Source organism: Pomacea canaliculata, linkage group LG2 (genome assembly GCF_003073045.1).
Source record: "Pomacea canaliculata isolate SZHN2017 linkage group LG2, ASM307304v1, whole genome shotgun sequence".
Classification (NCBI taxonomy): domain Eukaryota; kingdom Metazoa; phylum Mollusca; class Gastropoda; order Architaenioglossa; family Ampullariidae; genus Pomacea; species Pomacea canaliculata.
Genome location: NC_037591.1, coordinates 4,418,961 through 4,446,720, shown reverse-complemented (window position 1 = coordinate 4,446,720; position 27,760 = coordinate 4,418,961). Strand labels below are relative to the sequence as shown.

The following is a 27,760-nucleotide window of genomic DNA, read 5'->3' as shown; positions in this document are numbered from 1 at the left end:
TCACTCAAGTCACGTGAACTGTCACCAACCTACACTAAAGAGAATATTTATCGCAATGTGTACAACATGCAGAACAACGTTAAACACTTTAGCAATTCGAAAACGTCTGATTTCTTACCGCCAACAATGTGTTTCGAACAGATAAGTATTTTGTTCCACTTCTCTTCTGTTGTAATATCCTTTCGGTAAAGCCATCCACAGACGACGTCGTTCTTCTGTAAGTATTCGTTTCGTCACCTTGGTTCAAAATAATTTTGGGTATCCTATGAAAAGATACATCTAGAGGAACATTTCGTTTACTGCAGGGCTTGTTTCCGCAGACGACCATGATAACCGATCAGTTGCTAGCAAGCTTCTGTAACCATGCACTGCTTTAGTAGGGTAAACAAAATGGCCGCTGAAGCAGCTCGCAAAAACTGATGACGTCACGTGAAAACGACCCATTGTAAAGGTGTTTGGCGAACATTGAACTATCTCCTTGTCCTGTCATTGCTGACTCATAATGTACAGGCCTCATCAAGCCATTCTTACCAACTTTACATAAATCGTGGCCGTACAACAAATAACAGGCATAAAAAATGTTATCATGGTTTCTAGAAACAACTGTCACCTTGGTCTAACCGACACACCTGTACAGTTATAATTATAGGACAAATATTACTTACAAGAAGACAAAATCTGTCCTGGTGAATGTTCCTGTAATCAGAGCTGTAATGTCCCAACAGCTAACAGCGGCGTCCTTGGTGTGTGTGCAGGCGGCGGTGTCGTCGTCACTGATGTGTTGTAACGTAACCTGCACGACCAAGCTCCTCCCACGTCACGTGACGGCTGTTAAAACTGTTCCTAACGGAGCAAGAACTACGACTTGCCACCCCACGGGTGTTGTGTCCTCTTTATGGTTTGCTTTGTCTCTCGCACAGGGCAGTTGTTTTATTTTATTTTTTGTTCGTTTGTTTATTCTAATCTATCCTTTTTTTTTTTTGCGGGTGTTAGAGATGCATGAGACATTTTTCTTGTATTATTTTGTGTGTAATAAATTAGTTTTTTTACGCAAATTTTGTCTCCGTCTTTGCCATGTAGTCTGAGCTCAGCTGCGGTTCGATTGGAACGTCACGAACAGTCTCTGGCCGTCCAGCGACGTCGAGGCTGGTTCCGCGTCAGTGATCACATATAATGCCACGCATTCGAGTTCTCTCTGAGAAGTCTACCTGCTGCTAATGGCCTCTATGATGTCAAAGGTCACGAGATGTAATACCACTGAGATAATTGGCAGGTCGTCAAATGACGGTAGTTTAAACCCTGTGAGGTTGGTGCAGGTAGTTTAGCCATAGTGGAATAACACACACACACTGCTCTATTGTCAAGATGGAATAGTGACGGCGACGGCAACGACGATGACCTCAAGTAATTTACTATGTATGTGACCTGTCTATTGTGGAAGTGACTTTTCACACTTTCTTTCTGTCTGTCTCTCTGTCTCACTATAGTTGTTTATAGCTGCTCATTCAGCATTCATATCGATATTCGTGTCTGAGTAGTCGTTGCTCACGTGGAAGACAGATCGAGTGAGAGAAGACGACGAACAGTCGATAGGCATCACCAGTGGAGAGTAACCGACAAATATTGAAAGTGTCTCTGGCGGTATTGGTACTGAGACTATGTTTACATGTTGCTTAATATGTTTTTATAACTTTATAAATACGTTGACAGCAAACCGCGTGTCTTGGATCCGAGAAGAGCAGGTGTAGATGCTCGTGATCTTCGACTTTGTTTAATTATGACCGACGTGTGTTCATTGTATACTACTACCACTACAGTATTATACTAACATGGATGGTCGGAGTTTAACCAACTTTCACTCATGTTCCTAGTTCCCAATGTCTAGAGTTTGATAAAAAAAAATGCAAAACATCGTGAGAACATGCTATGTTACTACTTTTACAAGATGACTGGTTCAAATGGAAAATGGAAAGCTTGTATAGATGGTGCATACATTTGGTGAGTCATCAATGATTCGTAATTCACATATTTACTTCATATAAATCCCCGAAAGTAAATATTATGGTTAAGGAAAAGGAGTAAATCACAATGAGCTGAAAACTCATCTCGCAGCGCCATCTGTCAGTCAAGCAGGAAAACAGGATGCTTTACTCGAAAAAAGACCTCGCCGATGAGAGACAATCTGCAGTGAAATAAATATTCTTCTTACTATCAGTACTTAGATGAACAGGAATAAAGTAAAAAGATATTGAAAATATTTGACAGTTAACCGGTTATATCCCATATTATTTTCTGTTTAGTAATTTTGGTTCTGTTGTAAAATTTGTGTTATTTGGAGTCCACGGAACATAAAAAATATGAGTGGATTTTTTTTGCCTGTGTAGATACAGCCTGTCCTATAAATATGACACTGAGATGACTTGAGAGAAAATAATCTCTTTGCCCAATATGAGAACGATTTTATGTATTCTCATAATTATAGCCTTGCATGAAAGTATCAAATATATAATGAGTTGTGTAGGTCACGTGCTGTCTCGTGTACCAATGGTGTCTTGTGTCTGACGTCTTGTGTGCGTCATTTGTTCCACGTCATTTGAGGCAGAAAAAGACGTCATAGATACGAAAAGCAGTTTCCGTCAAAATGGCCGAGTGAGCGTGAAAACAATGGTCTTCGTCGCCATCTTCTTTATGACTCTCAGTGACATTCCTCTGAACTTGTGTCTCTTCGATTCGATTCACCTACAAATCTCTTCATCGTCATCGTCATCGTCATCTGCGGGGGTTCGTGGAGCGTTGTGCTGAGTGTAATACGTCGTGCAAGGTGAGTGTACATTCGTCATATTTCAAAGTATAAGCGGATTCATAGTCCAAATAATAACTCTTATGTAGTTCAAAGCACGTGCGGGTGAAGGGTGTCTCACGCGAACACAAACACTGTATACTGTGTGTACAAAGTACACCTTGAAACAAGCCAGCTATGATGGTCGACAACGCCCATACGCGTGTTGTAATAAGAGATCAAGGTAGGCATTTTCACCGAGTGCTTTCTTCTCTCCTGCCTTTTACTCGTCCTTGGACATCAAGAAGCGGTTCAAGCGAATCGTAAAACTGCGGCAACCACGTACTTGTACTACTAAACTGTTGGCAAACGATTATTTTCCAGTTGCTCCTAGTTGACCCTATAACCCACTTACCCACGACGCTTACTTGTACTGAAAGATGCAGATGTGGTTAGTTTGTTTTAGCTTGTGAAATTAGTTCAGAGACAGAGACTGTGTCAGCGTAAATGAGTGGATGTAATAAGTTTATGTTTTATTCATGTTTTATTTAAATTGGTATTCTCTTGTTATCATTGGCAGACAAAACAATTTCCTGAAAAGGTCCAACAAAGATATATTGTATTTGGATAGTATCACCTACAAAAAAAGTTGTTACAAATTCACTTTTAAAATTTACGTGAGAAATAAATATTTTGCTGCTTCTTTTAAATTCATGCACTTGTGTAAGGGTTACAGACAACCAGTATTTGAGAAACAAATTCAAGCTTAATAACAATTTATTCTCTTTAAAACAGAACAAACCTTCCCATTAAGACAGGTATAACTTGGAGAAAAATAATTTAACGACATTACCAATAGAGAATACACTTTGAAAGTGTTAATTCATAAAGTAAAATTATGTACTTCAAAGTTTTTAAAAATCTAGGTGACAAATATTTTTCAAAATAATTTCCAGAAAAATATTGAATTCATATTCTGCAAAATTGGCCAGAATATTTCTACAGGAGTGTATTAAGTAGGTCTTGAGTGCACACACACTGGAGAATCTAATGGAATGATTACTGTCCTCTGCAGAATATGCAGACTACTTAACATTCACGAAATCGAAACCCATCTGTAACAGCAACAACATTTCTTGTCCCTCTACAACAGTGGTTCTTAACCTTGTTTGAGGTACCGAACCCACAATTTCATATGCACATTCACCGAACCCTTCTTTAGTGTCATCACGAATTGCGGGTGTGTCTTGACCTCTGTGACGGATGCTCCGCCGAACCCCTGAGACCGACTCACCGAACCCCTAGGGTTCGATCGAACCCCGGTTAAGAACCACTGCTCGGCAACCAGTCCATAGCCTCTTCATAATCTACCTGAGAAGGCCAGTTTACTGATGATGGCGCTGATGTAGAAGAAGTTGCTGACGTCGATCTCCCGATATGTGCGTGACAGTGAATATTCTGATAACATTTGCGATACTGCAAGTGAGAATGTTGACAAGGCTGGTGTAGATGTAGTGGTAGATGTTGCAGTAGACGACGTGCTTTGGTGTCCGAGTGTAGAGGGCAGTACTGAACTCGTCTGAGAATTTAGTGAAGGCAACTGGTGATGTGAGGATCTTGCTAATAAAGACACTGACGTGTCTATGGCTGGTGGGATCTGTTGAGTTGTGATATATGTTTGGGTCGTTGGCCTTGTGCCTTACGTCTGTTGCCTGAAACATCTGTGTACTGGATCAGATACTCCGGGTAGCTCTGTGTCAGGTCAAAGATGACAAAGATGGTGGGGTTGGACAAATTATCCACGCATGAATCGTACAACTTTAGTCGGACACGCTCTGGTGGTTTGGTGTAGGAAGAACGACCCAGAGTGTACTGTCCCACCAGGATCCTTCCCAGGAACATGAACCGCGTTGGGTCGCCCTTGGCTGGGATGTGAACACTTGTGAACTTATGGCTGTACTTAGCTGTGGTGGAGAAGTAAGCTCCCTTGCCCAAGACAGCTCCAACATTCTCTCCAGACCTGCGGAAGTCGAAGCTGTTGGCACAGATGCCCCTGGCCGCCTGAAGTGTCGGGGTTCCGTGAAATAACTGACGCTCGTCTACCCCTTTTTGTACCTGATCTTTAGGAGTCATGGCTCTTTTGGCGCTGAAAGTATCAAAATAAATTGAAAATAAAACTGTCTGCAAAAAAATTTCTTTGAACGAGATCAAGACATTACCCTGGGGACCAATAAATTGAAAGTGGATGGCAGTTCTTGTTCTTTTATGACTTGCGTTTTCACTCTGTTACCTCACTTATGAATACAAACACAATAACACACACACGTGCGTTTAAAAGCAAGTCTACCTGCAGTATTTATCCCACAGCCCCGGGTTCTGCACGCGGAAGATGTTGACAATATTGTGCTTGGTGACATCCATGGTTAAGAAGAACTGTCGGTGTACGGCACAGTAATCTGAGTTATCTGAATCCAGCTCAACGAGCTCGAAGTCCTGGAAACGATCCACGACAGACCAGGTGTCAGGCACCTGATGCACGTGCTCAGCAACATCGTGAAGCAGCAGCGGGGACCTGAAACACATCAAGTCACGTGACTATACTCTGTGGTGTTACGGTCTATAACTCTTTGTCCGCTGGAAATTAGATGTAAGTCATCATGACTTTACTTAACAACCGTGTATTCCCACACCTCTCAGCTAAGATGACACAATGTCTTCTAATAAATCATTTATTTAGAGAAGGCGTTTGCGACAGTCTTGGAAATTTTGGTTACATTTATTCTTAGACACCTAAAGCAACTCTTTTACTGTTTCTCATTATTTCTTTGAAGTTTCTGATTAAATGATTCCTATTATTTTAAAGACTATATTAAATTAAATATATCTTTCATGCAGCAATGTTCTGGATTGCAATTCGTGCGTATTATTTTTAAAACTTACGGGATTAGACGATAAATTCCCCGTATCGTAATGCGAAAAGAAATAATTGAGAATAATGAGGGACTAAAATACTTACATCTCTGGGGCCTCTAATTTGTCACGGGGTACAAAGACTGGTCGTCGAATGAGTTTAGTGGATCGCTTCGTGTCCAGATTGGTTTGTTTCATACTCCCCGTGTCCACCATCAGGCGCAGGTCTTCAATCTCGAAGTAGTACTTGCCCTGATCCTTGAGGTACTTCTCCTCCAGAGTGTACTGCAGGCTTCCCTAATATTTTGCAGAAACATTCACGCAAAACATACAAAAAAAAACCTAGCTTTTGTATCGATGTGTGTGCATATATATATATCTGAAGAAAATAACTTTGTGTGTCAGAAGATTGACTAGCTGTTGGTTCATTTAGTAGGAAAGTGCTTCCACCTTGACGTGATTTCGCGCTATAGGGGAAGAGGTAGCTGGGAGGAAACCGGAATACCGGAGAAAGTCCCCGACGCCCAGCCTTGTAAACAGGTGTCACATACAGAGTGTCCCGAGACAGGATCTGAACCCTGAGCCGCTCACTGCTGTTTTTTTTCAACCCACTACATTACAAAGGGCCCCAAGCATGTGTGCTAAGTTAAAAATAAGGAGCAAAAAACAAAAACAAAACAAAGATAGTTAAATGATGTGGTTAGCTATATCCATGTGTCGTGGCATGTTACAAATTATACGCCCAACGCCCAAGATATATTCTTCACCATCTTTCTTTCTCCATATTGTAACCTGCTGTAGATAAACATACAAATAATCAGTCAAATCAAACTCAATTATACATTAGAAATTCGGGTAAGAACATAAAGATAGCAGCTACATACCGGGTAGAACGGGGTGTAGAAGCCATCATATTCTTCGCTGTACCAGACCCACTGAGTGTAGAAGTTAAGAGGAATTCCTGGCGTTGCATCTACATATGATGGCGTTGACAGTCGCCTGAGAGTAGGTGAATGATTTCTTTCTTCACTTTCCTCTGTGATTGACAAGGCACTGAAGTTAATGAAGTCATCAGGAACCTTTGAAACAGATAAAGGTAATCACGATAACGACCATGACAGATGGTGCTGGTCAACTTTCCACACAACGATCGTTCTTAAGTAATTGCAAAAACAAAGCAAAACAAAACAAACAAAACAAACAAAACAAACAAATTTGTTAAATCGCTCAGAGTCGATTTTTTAAATTAATTTTTTTCTCTCTCTGTGTTTGCTTGCATACCTGACTGAGAAGCTGGTTGAAGGTCAGAGCACAAATGTTTTCGGTCTTAAAGTGTATTATTATGTGACCCCAAAAATGATATATCAATTTTACCTTCGGTTTAAATTCTTCAACTTTACAAAAGTGCTTCTCGAGTGCGACACTGTCGGGGCTTTTGCTCCACTGTCCCTCCCTTCCAATCAGCCACAGGTATGGCAGACGTTCAGGATTGTGGTAATGTCGACAGTTGACACCATTGCGACACACACCTGTCCACGTGTAGGTCTCACAAAGGTGTTCGTACCTGCCAAGGTTTGCATCTGTCGACAAACACCTCGTGAAACTTTGATACCAACTTTGACCGTTATATAAAGTTTAATTTATACCTGACAGTATAATTAATAAACCATTTGACGTAGCGGGCGGCAAAGACATCGCGAGCTGCTTTAATGTTGTTACTTTGTTTATTCCTTGTCCCATGGAGTGTCTCTGTGTTTGTATGTTATATTGCAGAAGATCTCTTCAATTTGTTTTTAAATGTTAGACGGCTTTATCACAAAGTTAAAATGTCTCCGACACTGTACTGTTTAATACACACATTGAACGACAAACTCTTTATTTAAATAAAACGGTTGTAACTGTTATATCTGCACTTGTCCTGTCCTCACCTTCAAAATACGCAAACATCATCTGAGTTGACTGAAACATGTTTCACCTCCTCACTCTGTTTAAAGATCGAGAACCTGTTGCAATGAGAAATATTTCTGAACATGTGAGAGGTTCCACCCTTCACAAGTTTCTTTGGTACAACCTTGCGTCCAGTTCTCTCAACTTCCGCCAAACTCGGTGAGTAGGAGCTTGGTGACTTCTGCTGCTCAGTCATCGTCACCCATTACAGTTCCTCGATGTGGTTCCTAGTATCTTCTTGACTATTCGGCTACTTAATTTTCTTCCTATTCCTGTGTTTACTGGAAACAAATTGCCAGCAAACAAAAAAATTAATAAATATTAAAATATTAGATAATAAAATTATATATTGTTTTATTAAAATAGCACGCTGGCACCAGACCCTCAATGATTAATAGACTTCTGGGAAACAAATATTGAAAAATGAAACTAAAATAAAAATACCAAGGAGGTTAAAAATATCACGAATTTGTTATTAATACTTTTGTTGGTGTTGATGACGAAATTTAATAACTTTATACACAACATGGACAGATATACGAGCACACAGCTTTTTAGGGTAGGTACCTGATATTACTTTATACACGAACGCACACAACACATACATAACCAAGTACACAAACACACAACGCCACCCTACACACCCTCCAACACACACAGTCACACAAGGTAGGAAAACTGTTGCACTGCAGGCGTTGAAAACAAAACGAAACCGAAAGTTGAGATAAGTTATAAAGGGTTTCGAAGAATGCTGACAGACCTCTTTTTCCTATCATTTATGACTCAGATGGTTGTGCTCTCACAGGTCTGGTAATAAGCTCACTCTACATCAAATCCTCTCTAAAGGTAATTTAACCATACACAGACAAAACAAACGTTATCACCCACTCAGACACACATAAAGGGAGGAAACCACCTACCTTCTGTGCAGGCTGCTAACAGAGTTATGTCCCAGCCGGGGATGAACCTTTGATATCCGTAATGGTGATAAACACTTTGGTCACTTCGCTACCAACCGTCTATTTTGACAATTCAAAAGCCTAGTTAGTCAGAGAGCCTGAAAATATTAAATCATTAATTACTCATTTAATTGTGAGGTACGTAAGTAAAGCGTACATCGAAATAATTTCATTTTGTCGATTCAAATACCGAAAGTGATCGCGGTCCAGTTAGAGAAATTGGTTTTTCCAACAGAAACACTCTTTGTAACCTCACTGCAAGTGACGGACTATGTGTGTGTATAAAGCTAGAAAGTGAAGAAAACTGTTGCACTGAACGCATTGAAAACAAAACGAAAGCGAAAGTTGAAAAAAAGCCGACATTGATTTCCTGCCATTGAGTGCGGTTTCTTTATATGTTGTCATAAGTGGAATGTATCAGTCAAATAAATCACTTTGTTGAAAGATGCAGGAAAAATGGAAAGATGGGCTTAAATGATAAATACTAAAGTTCTGAATTATTTTATCTCTGGCTGCAAGACACAGGTTTACCTGACAATGGCGTGTAAAACTTCTGTAAGGCCGCCTTCTTTTGCTGTGGAATGACTTCATAGAACCTGTCTGGTGTCCGTCTTCATTTGAATATTCGTCGCCAAGGAGTACAAACGTATGACGACCTCCGAGCGTCGCAGCAAAGCTGTTACGTGTGACTGAGTCGTGTTCCGCACGAATAACCAGGTCAGTCCGTCCACGTAAACACATACCTAGGTGTAGGTGGGATATAGGTTAAACAGGGGAAGTAAGTCCGTGTCACAGTGCACATATAGATAACGAGGGACAGGTGTAGAGTGTATCAGGTAGTCAAGTCCTCGTCACATGCAATGACAACATTGGAACAAACGATTTCAGAGGGAGAAGCTTTGCGATGCTGCTTTCAAGATCTGCAAGAACACTGAGAAACTTGATAGGTCCTCAAATGATGTAGTCTGAGGTCTGTGCGTTTTATACAGATAGTTTATCACAGTGGAGAACACACACACACACAAGGACATTAACCCGGATTCCGGACAATGCGTTTGAATGTGTGACTACTCACGGCACTTTATCGCGCACTGTCAAACATAGGTAAACTATACTATAGGTACCTCAATCAGCTAATTTCGAGATAAGAACATTTAGCCTTGATTTCCAAATGCTTTATATGTTTGACACTTATTACTACACACAGTTGTTCTCGAGAACGGGCTGTCATTGATATTCATTTTATTCTGAAAGATGGAGCCTTTGAAAAATAAACTAAATCATTCTTACTTTGGGTGCTGCCGACATTGTTGAATAAACATTCTACCTAAATAATCGAAACATAGGTATTTGGCTTTATTTTAAAATTATGAAATAAATTGAAACCTATCAACAATTTAAATGTTTAAACGCTATGACCTGTAAATGATTATTATAAATAAAATTAAACCTACAAAGAAGAATACTGTGTGAATTTATTCAGTTTAAAACATTTACATCATCGTTTGTAAACAGAGGAATGAAAACTCGAAGTCTCCTGTTAAACACAAGTAATCACATGCGAGATAATAAACGTGTGCACAAACCTTTCTTCTTTCTTTTTTCATTATTCACAGTCTCTCTCTCTCACCATGCTCATTCCTTCTTCCTGCACTCTCACTACCAAACTGTTTTTCTCCAGTCACTCTTACAAAGCCTTTTCCAAACACTGGCACTGGGTTCAAACCTTCTTCATAGTCTCCCACTGTAGGCAGCTCTCCTCTCTGTGTGTAAATCTTCTCCATATTCTCTCACAGACACAAGCTCTCTCCTCCTCCTCCCACAAGAAGTTGATAACGAGACTGGACAAAGAGAAGACGGACTACAAGAATATTAGAGAAATATTTTATTGTGCATGCAGCTGTATAGATATAATGAGTAATACTGTAGTTACCCACTCGCTGCCTGACAGTAACTTTACAAATCTTGTTCTGCTTAACAGCCTGTGGAAGACACACCTGTCTGATCATTTGAAATTACATTACAAATTATTATTTTGACATGAGCCTGTGTATGTACAGTTTACATGATTACAAAATTACTCGCAATTACTGATTCGCTGAGTCATGTAAAATAGAGAATTCGAGACTGCTCTGTCAAGTTTCATGAAAGTTTATTTACAATAAGTGAATCTGTGGCTTTTGAATTTCTATCTCTCACACACTCAAATTTAAAACACAATTTGGCTAGAAAACTCCTGATTTTTCGGACAAAATTCTGTGATGGGAAGAAAGGCAATATTGAAATAAACAATTCACAACCAAACTTCAGGCTGTGAGTTAGACTGACTTGTGACAGTTTATACTTCTGGTGAACTTATGACTTTGTAGGAGAGTTCCTGTGAACAGTTTTTTCAACTGTCAGACATGGTGGGTGTGATACACAAGGCAGCAACACAAGAACAGGAAGTCGTGGGACATGGACTGTTATTGTGAAAATGAGCTTTTCTGTATCAAATTACTATTTTGTTTTGTCAGACAAAAGTTCACAATCTTTTTTGTAATACCTGACACACCATTTCCCAAATGGATTGTGTCAAGAGAAGGACTACAGGATCTCAAACGTGTATTTACTGTTGGCTGTACACAGTGCCCGGCATTGGCCTTTCCCGTGAAGTTAGATGAAGTCTTATAAAATGGCCACCCGACCAGAAAGTGTGAAGCAGACGCGCGCAGACAAACTCTTCTCAAGAAAAACAGAGAAACGAGGACATGCGCAGTCTGGTTATAACATCACGTGCCACTACGGCCTGTGAGGGCTAACGAAAATGATAATAGCGACGATGGTGATGATGATGGCAAAGATGGTAGCCGTGTCGAAGAGTTCACTTATGCTGTCTGATAAAGGTAGATAATCAGAGGTGCTCATGTTCGGTGATGATGATGATGATGATGATGATGATGATGATGATGATGAGCAGGAGGAGGAGGAGGACGAGGAGGATGGTGAGAGGGACTGCGCGCGCCTGCCAGACAGAGCGGAAGGCGAGTTTGTTGATGGCGACACTGATGGCGTCATTGCTGAAGTAGGAGGTTGAGGTGCTGGGTGTGACGCGGGTAGAGGTTGTGCTGCCGAGAAGGCATGTGTGCCGATTGTGTCACTGGCTGCATGGAATGGATGGGGTGTGCTTGGGTGCAGAAGATGTCAAACGATTTGACGCAGGCTTAGAGTATGTAGATGTAGAAGCAAAAGTGGATCCTGATGTAGATGGTGTACCTACACATCTTAAAGTAGACGGGGATCCTGCAATTGAAGGAACTGAGATCCAGCAGATGGAGAAATAGATGAGGATTTAGTAGAGGTGGATCCTGCAGATGTAGAAGGGAGTCCCGTTGTTGCCGATGTAGCAGTAGAAGGGGACGCTACAGATTTGAAAGAAGAGAAGGATTCAGCAATTGTAGAAGTATAACAGGATTCTTTACATGAAGGAGCAGAGTTGCATCCTAAAGTTTGAGGAGTGGAGGCAGACCCAATAAATTTTGAAGTAGAGGCTGCAGTTGAAATAGAAGAGGGTGGTCTTAGAGGTTTAGAAGTAGAGGGTGATACTGCACTTGTAGGCGTGCATGGAGACCCTACAGATTTAGAAGTAGGGGTTGATCCTGCTGATGAAGGAGACCCTGTGGATGTAGATGTAGAAGGGAATCCTGAAGGTGTAACAGAGGATAGTGATCCAACAGACTTGGAAGTAGAAGGGGATCCTACAGATCTTGAAGTGGATGTGCAAATGGAAGAAGACCCTACAGGTTTACAAGTACAAGATGACCCTGCAAGTGAAGAAGCTGGATAGCGTTTACACTGTTTGTTCTGAGGAACATCAGTGTACTTAATAAAATACTCCGGGTAGCTTTGTGCCAGGTCAAAGATGACAAAGATGGTGGGTCGTCTACATTGTTCACGCAAGAGTCATACTTCTTCCGATCTTTACGTTCTGGTGGCATTTTGTACGAAGGATGGCCCAAGGTGTGCTGCCCAAGCACTCTTCCCAGAAACATGTACCGCATGTGGTGGCCACTGGCTTCCATTTGGTCTGTCGTGTAGCTGTGGCTATACTCAGCTGTGGTGGAGAAGTAAGCTCCCTTGCCCCAGTGAATAGCTCCAACATTTTCTCCAGACCTGCGGAAGTCGAAGCTGTTGGCGCAGATGCCCCTGGCCGCCTGAAGTGTCGGGGTTCCGTGAAACAACTGGCGCTCTTTCACATCTTCTGGTGACTCACCGTGTGGTGTCATAGCACGTCTGGCACTGAAGGCAAAAGATATTAATACTATCATTTTATAATACCAGGAGAAACAGTAAGTAACAGCAAATGAGCTAATGAAATCTCAGTAACGAGTACTGCGCTATTGATGGCCAATATAACACCTTGTCTACCAAGTTTTTAGAGTAGGAATATGATTTTGAAACATCGCACTCACGTGTAGTCTCTGTTAATAATGTTTGTCCCACAAGCCTGTGTTTTGTGCTGTTTCTCAATTTTGCTTGCTTGGCGCTTGGACAACATACATAGTCGATGGCCCGGAGTTATATATCAGTTTCACCCACCCCTCAAACGCTTTCAGACACATTGTGTAGCACACCCACCTACCTGCAATATTTATCCCACAGCGCCGGGTTCTGAACGCGGAATATGTGTACAACTTGGTGCTTCTCTTCATTCATCGTCGAGAAAAACTGTCGTCGCGCATCCACATACTTTGGATCATCATAGTCCAGTTCAACGAGCTCGAAGCTTTGGAAGCGGTCCACAGCAGTCCAGTGTTCAGGAATCTGGTGGATAATGTCGGGACAACGCTGAACAGCAATGGAGACCTAGAGAACAGGAGCCAGACTTTGTGTCCTTCACGGATACTGCAGGCTAGAGTGATGTTTGTAGTCATACTCATACTCATACTCATACTCATACTCACACTCATACTCATACTCGCGTCCCGTTAAAAACACTGATGTCCGTACACAGACCCTATCCATGAAATACCTGTCAATACATGGCATAATACAATACATGACGGATCCAATTTTATCTGCCTTAGTCTCTCATTATTTCCTTATCAATTGTTTTGAAAAAATTCGTGTCATCTTTAAGAACTCATGTCATAATTTAGAAGCAATTGCTTTTAACTTCTTGTCTTCAAAATACCGTTTACAGAGTTTTATAGTTGATTCTGTTGGAAAATATTACTATTACAGAGTTTTTTCTATTTCCATATCATTATATTTTTTGAGTCTGTCTGTATACCATTATGGTACATTTTTGCACAGTGTGTGGTGTTTTTCAGTTTGTCTCATTCTGTTTTTGTATTGTTTAGGTTTATTAGATATGTACCGATTTCTCAATGATCAAGGAATAGTCAACGTTCATAGTTTATATTAGTGGTTTCAATATAGTTTTTATATAAGCACTTTGTAGCATTTTCATAAAAAACTGAAATATAATATTACTTATTCGAACTCAAACATACGTACAAAAACACCAAACACAATGTAATTCAGGACTTGACCCTGACAGACTGGTGTTTTTTTTTTATAAAGATACTCCATGTGTTGTTGCAAATTCATCACTATCGTCCTTAAACATTGTAGATGTAGTTTTGTAAATACAGGAGACTGTAGCATAATTCTGTTATATCAAACAAACAAGAATCCAGAATATTAAATCCTTATCACTCACATCGCTGGCTGGGTCTGACATCTCGTGGGATACAAAGACTGGGCGCCGACAGATAGGTGTACCTAACTGTGTATGTAGGTTGGTTTGTGTCATGGGTGAGCTGTGTGTGTCCACCATCAGGTGATTGCCTTCAAACTCAAGTAGTACGTGTGCTGTCCCCTGAGGTACTTCTCCTCCAGGGTGTACTGCAAGCTTCCCTGATATCACACACACACACACATGTATATTAACCTACAGAAACGTAATGTTTTGTGTAACGTGGTATAGTAGATAAACATTACTACAGATCCTGTAGCAGCAATGTTGATTTTTATCGGAGTAAACTAAAGGTGTACACAAGTGCTGTTCACATAATTAATCTTGTAGTTCATGCCTTACCACGCAGAGGAACAAGCGATGTCATGAGTCAATCGTAGACAGAGTGTATGAGGTCGGGAACAGAGTTACATTTCTTATTAATATTTAAATCACTGTAACAGTCAAACGGAGGCTGATAACAATATGGTTAGAGTTAAGAGTGATGATCTCCATTTGATGTCGAGATGTGTATATATATATATCAAATATTGTAACTTTCTACATATATAAATATAGAAAATAAATTCAAACGGGGGAATACTGCCAAAAAAAAAAAAAAAACAACAACAACCTGGATACCAACATAAATTTCGCCCCTACATACCGGGTAAAACTCGACGTATCTGCCATCGTATTCTTCTCGGTACCACACCCACTGAGTGTAGAAGTTGAGAGGAGTTCCTGGCTCTGCATCTACATATGATGGCGTTGACAGTCGTCTGACTTTTATGGAATGATTTGTTCCCATTCTTTCCACAGTGAATGACATCGTACTAAAGTCGACTGGAAACTGTAAAACAGATAAATCCAGCCATGGCCATGGTTTTTTTTTAAGATTACCATATTCTTCATCTTAAGAGGACCCCAATTTTTGACGGTTTAGGAAAACGCAAAACTCAAGCCCGTATTCAGACAAGTGATATCGAAGGTAAAAATATCAGACCGTCTGTCTCTTTGCTTGTATATTTTGTGTATGGTAGGCAAGAGAGAAATATCAAGTTCACCTGGTTAAAAATATCATCGACGGCACAAAACCTTTCCTCGAAGACAACGCTGACGCTTGGCGGGTGTCCGTCCTCCAACTTCAGCCACAGGTAAGGGTGGCGATGAGGACTGTGATAATGGGGACAGTTTAAGCCTTTAGGACACGCACCTGTCCAGGTGTATGCTTCACAGATGTATTCGTATGTGTCCACATCATCATCTGCTGTAAAATAATTTATTAAAAATGTTTATAACTTTGATACCAATTGGTGTCTGTTTAAAGCTCATACCTTTCTGACTAGTATTCGTTATGAAAGGTATCACTGTAGATAAGGAAGCTTAACAAAGGTAGGACATCGCTTTAAGCACATCTTGTGATTAAAAAGTACAGATAATGACTTATAATTATTATAATAATTATAATTTGTGCACTTGTATCGCACAGCATCACGACCAAGCTAGGTCGCACTCTGCGCTGACTAGCAATAATAAAAAGGAATAGTTCTAAAAGGCTTAGTCTGGCCATGGAAGAGTTCTTTCTTTCAACCCTTTGAATGTTAATTAAAGTACCATCGACTTTTTTTATGCTGTGGTAATTGTTAACAGATTGTTAATAGAGACAAATAAAGAAACTTGGCAGATTAATGAGCTACTTCTAAATAACACAACAATTGCAGTAACAGCGCTACTTGAATCCTCGTCAATAATTACAGGAAAGTTGTTTGAGAGTTAAGTCGAAAACGAGGTGCTGACCTTCGACACTGCTCCAATTCGAAAGATCTAGAATGTAGTCAATGAAGTTAATCTCTATCTGAGGTTCAGCAACGCCTGATGCTGCTGCTTGATAAACATCAGTCGCTGCCTGATGAATGGATGAGACTGTGGCAACCTCTTGACCTCTTGGTGGAGTTGTCTGTACAGCAAAGACACCAGCGTCCTGTGGATCCTCCCGGTTATTTCCCTTTTTGACGATCACGAGTCTGCGCAGATCGTCTTCCGGCAACTCGTCCAGTCCAAATGCCTTCAAGACATACGAGTTGTGTTCCCCCGAGTCTCTGATGGCGTGGCCTGACTTGCAGCCCTCACCTCTGGGACACTGGTTGAAGATATACGTCACACAAACATGGAGGTCCGGGCAATCACTGAGCTTGCACCCGGATTTGTTATGATTGACACACACTGCTGGACTGCTGCACAGAATGAGCGCCAGGACTTCATCGTCGGTGAGTTGATCCAAATTCAAATCCGACCGCACCTTGAAATTTGACCCGGAGGATAAATCGTGAGTTAAACTACACCGGGGGTTGACACAGTCGCCGCCCACGTAACGTCTGCAGACGTGGAAGTAATGACAACGATGATTGCCGAAGTCAGGGCGACTGGGATTGTGGTAGCTGCGACAAGCCCTCGCTCGGCTGTTGTAAACAGAAACGTACTTCACATCACCTTCACTCTCGTACAAGAGGAATCGGTCTTGGTTGTCTTTAAACCATTCAATAATACCTGGTCTCTTCAGACCCTGGAGGAGATTCCCTCTGTCTGTTAAGAACGTGTTGAACTTAGTTCGACCGAAAAACTGCTTCAGAAGAAAGTTGAAGACATTGACGATGCAGTCTTCTTCTTCTTTTGATGTAGACGTGGAACACCTGGACACACTTGATGACGATACCTTGCGCGTGAGCTGGGACTGAGCTTGGTTCAGATTTCTTACCAGGATTTTCTTCCTTAACTCCTCATCTGTCAAATGGCCAACATGAAATGTGTCCAGGACCCATTGGTTGTGTTCGGACGTTCGAAAGGAATGTTCCAACCTGCAGTCTGTACATTGACGTATGATGAACAAGGAGCAGACGTGAAGGTCTGGGCAGTCATTGTCCTCACACCCACCTTTGTTGTAATTTACGCAAACTGCTGGATGACTACGAAATATGATGGCACGGATTTCTTCCGGTGAAAATGAAGACAGACCGAGGCTGTCAGACACTCTTGTGTTGTGTGTGTCTTGAAGGTCGTGACTGAAGTCACAATTGGAACCTTTCTTGCATTTACAACTGATGAAGAACTTACAAACATGAAAATTTGGACAGTTTTCTCTCCTGCACTTTTTCCGGAATTCACTACAAATGCCGACGTTCTCCCAGTCTACTGAAACGTATTTCACCTGTTCCCCTCTTCTGAAGATCAAGAACCTGCTGTTGTCAGAGAGACGTCTCAGCACGCGATCCATTCCATCCGTCAACAGGTTTGCTTCGAGAAGACTTTTCTCCAGCTGAGCAGTCCTGGCTCTTCCCCCAAACTCAGAGATGAGCAGCTTGGTGACTTTTCTATCCCATTCATCGTCCTCCATTATGGTTCCTCTGTAACATTAATTTATTTTTTCTTTTGTTTATTTTTAATGATTTATTTATTTTCCTTTTCAATAAACCATCAAAATAAGTTATTGAAGTCCCAATCTTGTTTCAAAGAAAATAAATAAAAAAACAGAAGGTTAGGTAATACCAGCAAGTGCTTGCCATATCAGCAATGTCTTTCACAGGTAAGGCAAAGAAATGTTTGTTTTACTCACCTAGAAAACAAAAAGAGGCTGACAAGAAATGAATGAAGATTAAAGCTATGACACTATCACCATACTCAGCATCGTCATGCATTTGACAATGTATTCACCCATGCAGCAGTGTTAAAAGTTACAGAAAACTTTGGTGACGGTTCTTTGTTATTTCAGGGAACGATTCTATCGATGGTGAATGACACATCATCCGTTTTCAAACTTGTGAGCGGTTAGCCAGCCAGCTGTGTCCTGATTATTTATCACCGACAGATGCAGATTATTGATTGCAGGAAGGATAGAGTGCAAATGAATATTCTGTGGGAAAAACTGTTTAGATATGGCATGAGCGGTCGATTGTAGAATTATATTAAAGACATTTACGTAAATGCTGTCTCTGTTAAAACACATCATGGGTTATCCTTTTCCTAAACAACTAAAATATTTTATTTATCAGTATGGTGCACCTTTGCAAATAAATACTATTTTTATAATGTTAGGTATAATGTCATAATGCGGTCATTATGTCTTTTTTCTTTTTATAGGCCGATTCTACTGTCATAGTTCTGATATTTTGCCAACGAGATGAAGAAATTACTAGATCCTCTTATAGTTTTCATTACAAACAATGAGAACTTCAACTAAAAACGCACTCTATGATACTTATAACGGATTAAAAAAAAGTTCATTCTGAATCATTCTTTTCACAACAGTTGAAGCGGTATGGGAGGATAAGTATCTACATAGGAACAACTTTTGGTTTCAATTAAAAGAACAGCTTTTAATTAGAATAATACATTGATCAAACTTCTTAAATTGCAATATGCATTAACAAATTTTCTCACTGAGAAAGAAATGTAGAAAATTTGACTGCTCTTTAATATTCAAATTGACCTCTGATAGGTTATAAAACCTGTGAATTGAAGTGAAATTTGGGCTTTGAATCTCTTGACATGCAGCTCAGATTTTATAAGATGATAGTAAATGTAAAAACAAGCTCACAAACAGGTTGATGTAGTGCACGCTAAGCGTATTTCCTGGGCAAGTGCCACAAAATGTAGGTTACTGTCCTTCTGGTATCATTTATACATGGACCTTAAGTCTGCAGCACCAAAATATGTCCTTCAGCTCCACCTGTGCAACATTTTATTTGATAATTCAGCTTGTAAACTATTCTGGTTTGCTGTATACATTCATGTTAGATCCCCTGGGTATTTCATTCATCTACAAATATTTTTATTAATTCTTGTCAGTAATTTTTTTTGCCTGCCTGCGGTATATCACAATACATAAAACATTATATGAGCTATACAAAACACAAGCTGACTATATCCTAGTCATTTCCGCTAGTGTGTACAGTCTCTCATACAGTACACTTATTAACAACCTGTACACAGTGTGACGAGTATAACACGATTCAAAGGTAGACCTGTCAATGGAGACCCTGGAGAGGGTCTGGCTAATCTGAATTCAAGCGCGTGCTGTATCAATGAGTTGATTGTCAGTTTTGATTGGAACTGTGATAAATGATTGTAGATATTGAGTGGTTCTGGCTCTAGGAGCTCTGAACCTACCACTTCTGTCCGTATCTGGTGTTTTGGATCTGGTTTTCTTCTCCCCACCATTTAAAAAAAATTTCAAAGATTATTTCACTTAACGGAATGGAAACAATATAAACATATAAATATTTGCGTGATTTACGCATGTTTATACAAAAATGTTTGTTTAGAGAATTACTGAATAAATTTACCCTCTGCCTTTAGATATCATGTAATAAAATGTAGGTGAAGCTGTGTATTCACAATGAGTGTATGGTGATATACCTGTGTCAGGGTTGTATGTATGAGGTAGATGACAAATTTCATTATATCTTCCTGTGTGTTTACCTTTTGTTAATTGTGTCTTGTAACCTGATGCTTCCAGGATATTTTGTGCACCACCCGAGTACATTTAAATGTTACCAGCTGAATAGTAAATCTCAAAGTAGATTATTCACCTTGTAACATTTAAATGTTAAATTCACTCAATTAATTAGGAATAGTAAATCTCAAAATAGACTATTAATATCAACACATTTATCAGTCTTGGAGTTTCACTTTCTAAGTATTATACAAGATTTATTGTGTGTTTTAATATTAATATTTCATATTAATATGATTAGTACCTTTATGTCATGGGAATTTATTTTTCATATTCTGTCACCATATCAGTTTATCACATGTAATGTAGTCTTACAACTGCTGTGTATGAACAGTCATTAAATGCATTCCATGGCTTCCAGACATCATTATATCTCTGCCAAATTTTCCTTTAGAAGTAAATTGGTCTAAAAGATAAATGTATTTAATACTTTAGGTGTTTATACAAACAATACCTGTGAGATTACTCTGAAATCCTTTGTTCCAGCCTTACACACGGAACCTAAATCGTGGCAGAGTAGGAAATGACAGGTGATCGGCCTCTGATAAAAACTTTATCATGGTCTCTAGAAACAACCGAAACTAACCTACACACGTGTAGAGTTATGATTATAGGACAAACACCACTTACAAGAAGACAGAAATGTTCCTGTAATCAGAGCTGTAAGTCCCAACAGGTAGCAGCGGCGTCCTTGGTGTGCGTGCAGGCGGCGGTGTCGTCACCGATGTGTTGTAACGTCATCTGCAAGGCCAAGCTCCTCCCACGTCACGTGACGGCTGTTAAAACAGTTCCTAGTGGAGCAGGAACTACACGAAATCGCTTTAAAGGCTTACAAGCGTGCATACAAAGTTTTGAATATGTTTCAGATGTAAATATTATTTACATTGGGATGTGCTGACGTTTGAGGGCTACAACCGATGAGAGACTAGAATAATTTATATATATATGTGTGCATTGGATATTTCAGGACATTCGTGGACGTGACCTCCTTTTGATTTCTGTGACGATTGTAGTCTAAAATTAAATATTGGATAAGTGAGGGCTATTCACTCGGTTAATTATGAAATAGTAGTACACATTGAGTCGAAGCAGTGATTGGAAAGAAAATCGAAACAGAAGTTTTGCACTCTGGTAGACCTTTAAACACTACTCTACACAGTAGAGCATCATAGTACGACAAAGGGAAGCAGGATAACTGATCAACAATAAAATGTTGGAAGAGGGTTTACATGATAACACCCTGTAACTTCTGTCTAACCTAGTCAGTGGCTGGCAAGAACTCAGTCTATCGTGTCCTCCAGGCCGACAGCAGAACGTGGACCTCGAGCAAATGTCGTTGTCGCACAGCTTGTCAAGCGGCGAGCAGGAACAATGACACCATTGACTTCACAGGTGTGACATGACCTGGAGACAGGGGGTCAGTACAGGTGTTGACAGTGTGAGCGTTGCCTGGGGTAGCGAGTGAATGTACCCGACTGTAGGAGGTCTGAGGAGTTATCAACCTTTGCTTGTCATTGTCGTGTGTGTAGAATTCTCTCTCTTGTTGATCTCAAGACACTGAGGGAGCTTGACAACAATCCCCATAAACAGAAACCCGGTTTGCTAAGAAAATACATGCTGGGTCATTTAACGACAGCTTTTTCTGCATGATCATCATCGTCGTCGTCGTCATCGATACTGACATTCTACTCATCTTTCCTTTGATACATTCGAGAATCATCTAAATAGTTAACGATTGCGCCCTGATCCAGGTACAAGACGCGTTATTGAATCACACTGTAAGGGTCGTTAGAATATTCATGTAACCCTTACCCCAGTGACATTCAATGTAAAGAGTAGGGTACTTTCTGTAGAGCTGAGAATGTTATCGCTTATCTGGCTGGAAAAGACTACCTTCCGCGTCCCGTAGGTGACATGCTTTCATGTCATTGAGATAAGGGGCAAATAATAAATGAGATAATACCTCACCGCGTCTAACAGTGTTAAGCCTTATAAAATACAAATTTCTGTCTTTAAAGATAATCCAAGATCGTGCACTACTATTGGATTCCATTTTACTTGTTTACCTGTAGGCTCTTAGCAATACCCACCCCATGGTTACCTGCTTTGTCATAGAAAGCAAACAGATGGCGGCTGAAGGGGAACGTTGAGACCCCCTTTCTCTACACTGTCCTAGGCACGACGAACCACTTACAGTTCGTTGACTCTACGTCCTCAGCGATAGGAGACACAATCATCTCTTTCAAGGAATTGTCGACACGAAGCGAGGGCAAGTGGTTGCCCTGGGGCAAAGGTGGGAACTCGAGGACACGCATCTTGTTTCCAAAGTTATAAAGTGATGTCCAGACCACGGAGATAAAGCTTCACCTCTGGGTCTGTGGGTATGAAGTAGTGGCAAAGATGCCCTAGTGTTAAGTAACAAGATGAAGAAGAAGAAGATTGATATAGCCAATTCCTCCGCTGTACCGTAGGCTAAAATCATAAATAAAAATAAAACAGCATTTAAATACATACACATTCCCGCACGCATAATCACCACACCCTGGTCTACTTTATTTCAGTCTCTGTAGTGTATTAGAGGAAAATGTTGAAACAGTTTACTACGGAAAATGGGGGCCATCTTACTTCCATCCTGACTCCTCGTGAGTTTAATACTACTCCTTTCTCCAGTGTACTGTCAACTGGTATTTAGTGTAGCATCATAATCATCATTACTACCATTATTATTATCAGTGTTCTCATAGGATGAAACTGTGTGTGTGTGACTTGCTGTGTGACTTGCTGATACAATACTCGCAAGTCACCTCACCTTCAGCGGTTTTGTGTGGAAGCTAAAAAGCCTCAGGTAAAACACCTGCCGTCATGTGACCCAAATGACCTGCTACCTGATCCCGGATGTCACACACGTTTGAACTCTTATACACGGCTGATGTAAATACTTTCGCCCTACACACACAAAATGTCGATAACACATTTTTTGTCTTTTTGATTATTTGTTGTTTAGAAGCGTGGGAATCAATGTATCAAGACGACGACAGTAACCATGTAATATATGTAATATATAATATCACAGACTGCTTTGTCTACAAACAGCTTGTTTTTCAAATCGTTGTAAGAAGCCAACAACTCGCTCACCACAGGGTTTCCAAGAACAGATTCGACACATGAACAGGGCAGTCGACTCGCTCAAACATCAAGTGGACTGTGAATGTTCAGTTTTTCTAACCAATCAACAAAAAATTGCTTCAAATTTAGTAACATGAACAAAATGATTACAGTGTATTTATCACTTCCTATTAATTTATGTAAAAGTGACAGACAAATAGAATAATGTATTCTGAGGGTGTGAGAGGCCGCAAGTCCGCTAGTTGTCCATTTTTTTTTCATCTTTGCCAGTTGATCTGCATCAAGCTTTGTGTGTAATACTCCGATGTTCAGTGCATCTGTTACATCGTTTGTTATGTTTCCGGACTTTTTTTTTCGAGTTTCACAGAGTTGTGTGGACTGAACAATATTTCGGCATTCAGTAACTCATCGAATACTTCATGCAAGGGCAAGGATTGTCTCTAAACGTAAATGATGACTGATTTATTTTTATAGGAAACGATTTTACTCTCTGGAAGCTTTTTCTAGGTCTGTGTCATACATGTACATATATTTACTAAGTTAATGGGTACTATGCACAATTACTCACAATAACTTGAAATAAATCACAATTCTAGACAAAGCTTCCATTTGCTCATTAGCTTAACAACGGATGTCAGAAGACAAAATGTCAGATTAACTCCCTTGTGGTACTCTCTACAGAAGCGAAATCATGGACGCGATCGTCTGCTATATACCTTCAACAGTTACCTCGCTGGTCTTCTCGTAACCCCGAGAGTAGTGAGCGAGACAATATAGTCTCCGTGTTCACTCGTATCTCAGGAAACACTTTATCATTTCCCTGGTCACACTGTAAATACGGATTACGTGTGTATAGTCAACCTTCTCCTCAAGCAATCACACACCTGTCCTTGTCCCTGGGCTTTGTAACAGGTGAAGAGCTTTGGTCTTGCCACGTAGACAGCGAGACATTAGTGAATGTATCCAACGCTGCAAAAGACGTTGGGTCGTCGTTCAATGATAGATGTAAGAAACCTGAAGGACCGCCCATGTAGGGTGATGATGTTAGTGTCTGAGGTGTTCTTCCAGGAACAGACTGAGCGAAAGTCAGTTGCGATGATCGTGACCGTGGCTGCACAGGTGGCGATGTAGTCGACTGGTGTGACACTGGCTGTACAGGTGGCGATGTAGTCGACTGGTGTGACACTGGCTGTACAGATGGCGATGTAGTCGACTGGTGTGACACTGGCTGTACTGGTGGCGATGTAGTCGACTGGTGTGACACTGGCTGACCAAGTGCTAAGGCAGAAGACTTGTTTGCTAAATGTGACACTATTTTAGAAGGTCTAATCGCTGTACGTGACACTGTCTGTACTGGCACCACGGCAGAAGGCCGGTGTGATGCGCTGCACTGTAGAGACTGGTGCTGGTGACATAGTAGGTTGGAGAACTGGTACTGTGGTACATGGCTGCTGGGCTGATGATCTAGAAGATCCTGTAGATGTAGAAGTAGTGACCGGTCCTAAAGATGTCGTACTAAGGAGTGATCCTGAAGATGTAGAAGTAGGGAGTGGTTTTGAAGAGGAAGTAGCAAGGAGTGGTCCTGAAGATGTAGAAATAGGGAGTGATGCTGTAGATGTAGAAGAAGGGGGTTGTCCTGAAGATGTAGAAGTAGGGGGTGGTTTTGAAGAGTAAGGAGCAGAGAGTTGTCCAGAAGATGTGGAAAAAAGGAGTGTAGATGTAGAAGTAAAGAATGTTCCTATAGATGTAGAAGTAGTGAGAGGTCCTGAAGACGTAGAAGAAGGGAGTGGTTCTGTAGATGTAGAGGTAGGGTATGGTTTTGAAGAGGAAGCAGCAGGGAGTGGTCCTGAAGATGGAGAAGTAGTGACCAATCCTAAAGATGTAGTACCAAGGAGTGATCCTGAAGATGTAGACGTAGATAATGTTCCTGTATATGTAGAAGTAGGGAGTGGTCCTGTTGATGTAGAGGTAGGGAATGTTCCTGTAGCTGTAGAGGTAGGGAGTAGTTTTGAAGAGGAAGTAGCATGGATTAGTCCTGAAGATGTAGAAATAGGGAGTGGTGCTGTAGATGTAGAGGTAGTGTGTGGTTTTGAATAGGAAGTAGTAGGAGTGGTCCTGAAGATGTAGAAATAGGGAGTGGTCCTGAAAATGTAGTACTAGGAGTTGTCCTGTAGATGTAGAAGTAGGGAGTGGTTTTGAAGGTGTAGGATTAGGGAGTGATCCTGTAGATGTAGAGTAGAGAATTGCCCTGTAGATGTAGAAGTAGGGAGTGGTCCTGAAGATGATGATGTCGGGAGCGGCCCTGAAGATGTAGAGCTCGAAAAGGCTTTCTTTGATGTAGACGCAGAAGGGAATGCTGTAGACGAGGAATAAATTCCTGTAGAAGTAACAAGATGGGGATATCCTGTAAACGTAGTAAAAGAGGGAGATGTTGCAGTAGACGGCGATCCTACAGAACTCAAAGTAGAAGTGATTCCTGCAGATATATTAGTTGATGACCCTGAAGAAGGGAAACTAGAAGAAGGAGTGGATAGTAAATTGCTCCATGAAAGCCTATTACTATTAACTGTCGATGGCGCCACTGTGCTCATCTTCAATGAACTTTGTCGAGACAAAGGACTAACGGAAGGTTGAGTCTGGGCTAAAGATGGAACAGACGCGGACGTGGGAACCTGTGACTGTTGTTTTTTGCCTGAAACATCAGTGTACTGAATTAAATACTCCGGGTAGCTCTGTGCCAGGTCAAAGATGACGAAGATGGATGGATTGGACACATTATTCACGCACGAATCGTACAGTTTCAGCCGGTCACGCTCTGGTGGCTTAGTGTAGGAAGCATTACCCAGAGTGTACTGCCCCACCAGGATCCTTCCCAGAAACATGAACCGCAGGGAGTCGCCTCTGACTGTGGTGTGAACACGTGTGTAGCTGTGACTGTACTTGGCTGTGGTGGAGAAGTAAGCTCCCTTGCCGTGAATAGCTCCAACATTTTCTCCAGACCTGCGGAAGTCAAAACTGTTGGCGCAGATGCCCCTGGCCGCCTGAAGTGTCGGCGTTCCGTGAAACAACTGACGCTCGTCCACCTCTTCTGGCCTTTGACCTCGAGGGGTCATGGCCCTTTTGGCACTGAAAGAGACAAAAACAAAAATAAGAAAGAAAGAACTCGTTTATGGAAACAAGTTAACCCATGCTTTTCCTGAAATAAAGCCTCAGTTATAATACACAGACAGGTATTTATGAAAACATCCTCGAAATATATCATTCATGCAGTAAAATTATATTTCTGCAAAATTCGTTACAGAAATAGATACTTCTTTCGTGAATGAATAGCTTATAAATGCACCACACACACACACGTACCTGCAGTATTTATCCCACAGACCCGGATTCTGCACACGAAACACGTGTACAAACTTTTGCTCCGTCATGCTCATCGTCGAGAAGAACTGTCGCTGAACGGTGATGTACTCTGGGTCAGCTGACTCCAACTCCACGAGCTCAAAGTCCTGGAAGTGGTCCACGGCAGACCAGTGTTTAGGTACTTGATGCACGACTGACGGAACCTCGGCCAACAGCAACGATGACCTTACAGAATACATAGCTAATATATATATATATGTCTAGTTCAAATGTTCATCCCATCGTAGTTTATACAATGGTTGCTCGATCTAGATTGCATATGCGAAATTTCCGTTGCTCTGACCAGCGAGTACTTGTAAATTCAAAATAAGCATCTGGCTAGACATTACCTTCGCCTGGAAATTCATTGTGTCAAACAAGAATACACTGTAGAATTCTAAATAATTTTTTAAAATCTCACATTTTCGGTACTTCCAATTTCTTAGTAGGTTCAAAGACTGGCCGCCGACAAATAAGTGTACATCCCTGTGTATGTAGGTTGGTTTGTGTCATGGGCAGGCTGTGAGTGTCCACCATCAGGCGAAGGTCTTCAAACTCAAAGTAGTACTTGTGTTGTCCCTTGAGGTACTTCTCCTCCAGAGTGTACTGCAGCTTCCTGCCATTGCACACAATAAAATACATGCAAATTGAGCTCAACACATACTTTATTGTCATTTATTTTAAATACTGTAGATAATTACCTATAAGCTAGTTTGAACCATAATAGTAAGGCATTACGATCTGTGTGAGAACATGAAAAGGCAGCTAACATACGGGTAGAAAGGAGGGTAGGTACCATCACGCTCTTGTCGATACCACACCCACTGAGTGTAGAAGTTGAGAGGAGTTCCTGGTGTTGCAGTCACATATGATGGTGTTGACAGTCGTTTCAGTTTGAATGTTGTTCCATCGGATATTGCTGACATAGTATTAAAGTCCATGTGCTCAATTCCACGTATGGAAAACTTGGAAACAGATTAAGGAACAAAAAATGTAAATTAAGCGTGGACTAAGTGATCTGTGTCATCTAAACAAACAAGAATCAAACAATACACACATATCCTTATGGCGCCCGATTTCACTTAAACACACAGAGAGAAACGGACGAAGACATTGAAAACATTTCAAACACATATAAGAAAAAGTTAAGTTTTGTTAAAATGTGTTTCAGAATAGAATATCCCTTTGTTCTTCTGTTGTGTAAGCTGTCTCATGCCCGGTAATGCTAGTCTAGAAACATATTTTAATCTGTTCTCTTGCATAAAACAGTTTTAAACAGAAAATGAAATAAAAACTATATTATTAGGTTTACCCTCAATTTCTCTGTTGACCTTCACGAGAATGTTACTATTTATAATGTACCCACAAACTTTTGTCTCCACATTCGCTTACAGTCTGTTTTTGAGAGG

General features: G+C 40.8%; 2 protein-coding genes across 3 annotated transcripts; both read right to left on the bottom strand.

The window, feature by feature from the left end:
* Positions 1 to 3,397: 3,397 nt before the first annotated feature.
* Positions 3,398 to 9,386, bottom strand: LOC112556853 (poly [ADP-ribose] polymerase 11-like). Of its 2 annotated transcripts, none has more exons than XM_025226246.1 (8): positions 9,127 to 9,386; positions 8,557 to 8,693; positions 7,618 to 7,917; positions 7,064 to 7,269; positions 6,574 to 6,768; positions 5,796 to 5,986; positions 5,127 to 5,351; positions 3,398 to 4,925 (listed from the first exon to the last, which is right to left on the bottom strand). In XM_025226246.1, exons 3-8 carry the CDS (start codon positions 7,655 to 7,657, stop codon positions 4,421 to 4,423), a joined length of 1,362 nt encoding a protein of 453 aa, XP_025082031.1. In that variant the 5' UTR covers positions 7,658 to 7,917; positions 8,557 to 8,693; positions 9,127 to 9,386; the 3' UTR covers positions 3,398 to 4,420. The 2 variants fall into 2 exon arrangements, with proteins under 2 accessions (XP_025082031.1, XP_025082032.1); XM_025226247.1 differs by having other exon boundaries at positions 8,557 to 8,655.
* Positions 9,387 to 11,650: 2,264 nt separating this feature from the next.
* Positions 11,651 to 26,993, bottom strand: LOC112557670. Its single transcript, XM_025227661.1, has 10 exons — positions 26,773 to 26,993; positions 26,313 to 26,537; positions 25,200 to 26,078; positions 24,726 to 24,987; positions 23,823 to 24,453; positions 16,115 to 17,098; positions 15,382 to 15,584; positions 13,217 to 13,440; positions 12,631 to 12,873; positions 11,651 to 12,538 (listed from the first exon to the last, which is right to left on the bottom strand). Exons 1-10 carry the CDS (start codon positions 26,991 to 26,993, stop codon positions 11,860 to 11,862), a joined length of 4,551 nt encoding a protein of 1,516 aa, XP_025083446.1. The 3' UTR covers positions 11,651 to 11,859.
* Positions 26,994 to 27,760: the final 767 nt, after the last annotated feature.

Coding starts and splice junctions, on each gene's coding strand:
- LOC112556853 (XM_025226246.1), bottom strand. CDS start 7,657: ATGTTTCAGTCAACTCAGATGATGTTTGCGTATTTTGAAG. Junction 7,270..7,617: donor GATGTTTGCGTATTTTGAAG/GTGAGGACAGGA, acceptor GTTTGTCGACAG/ATGCAAACCTTGGCAGGTAC. Junction 4,926..5,126: donor CTGTGGGATAAATACTGCAG/GTAGACTTGCTT, acceptor TGATACTTTCAG/CGCCAAAAGAGCCATGACTC.
- LOC112557670 (XM_025227661.1), bottom strand. CDS start 26,993: ATGTATTTTATTGTGTGCAATGGCAGGAAGCTGCAGTACACTCTGGAG. Junction 24,454..24,725: donor GAACCACTCCCTTCTTCTAC/GTCTTCAGGACC, acceptor CGACATCTTTAG/GACCGGTCACTACTTCTACA. Junction 17,099..23,822: donor GGACAGGTGTGTGATTGCTT/GAGGAGAAGGTT, acceptor GCCATTTGACAG/ATGAGGAGTTAAGGAAGAAA.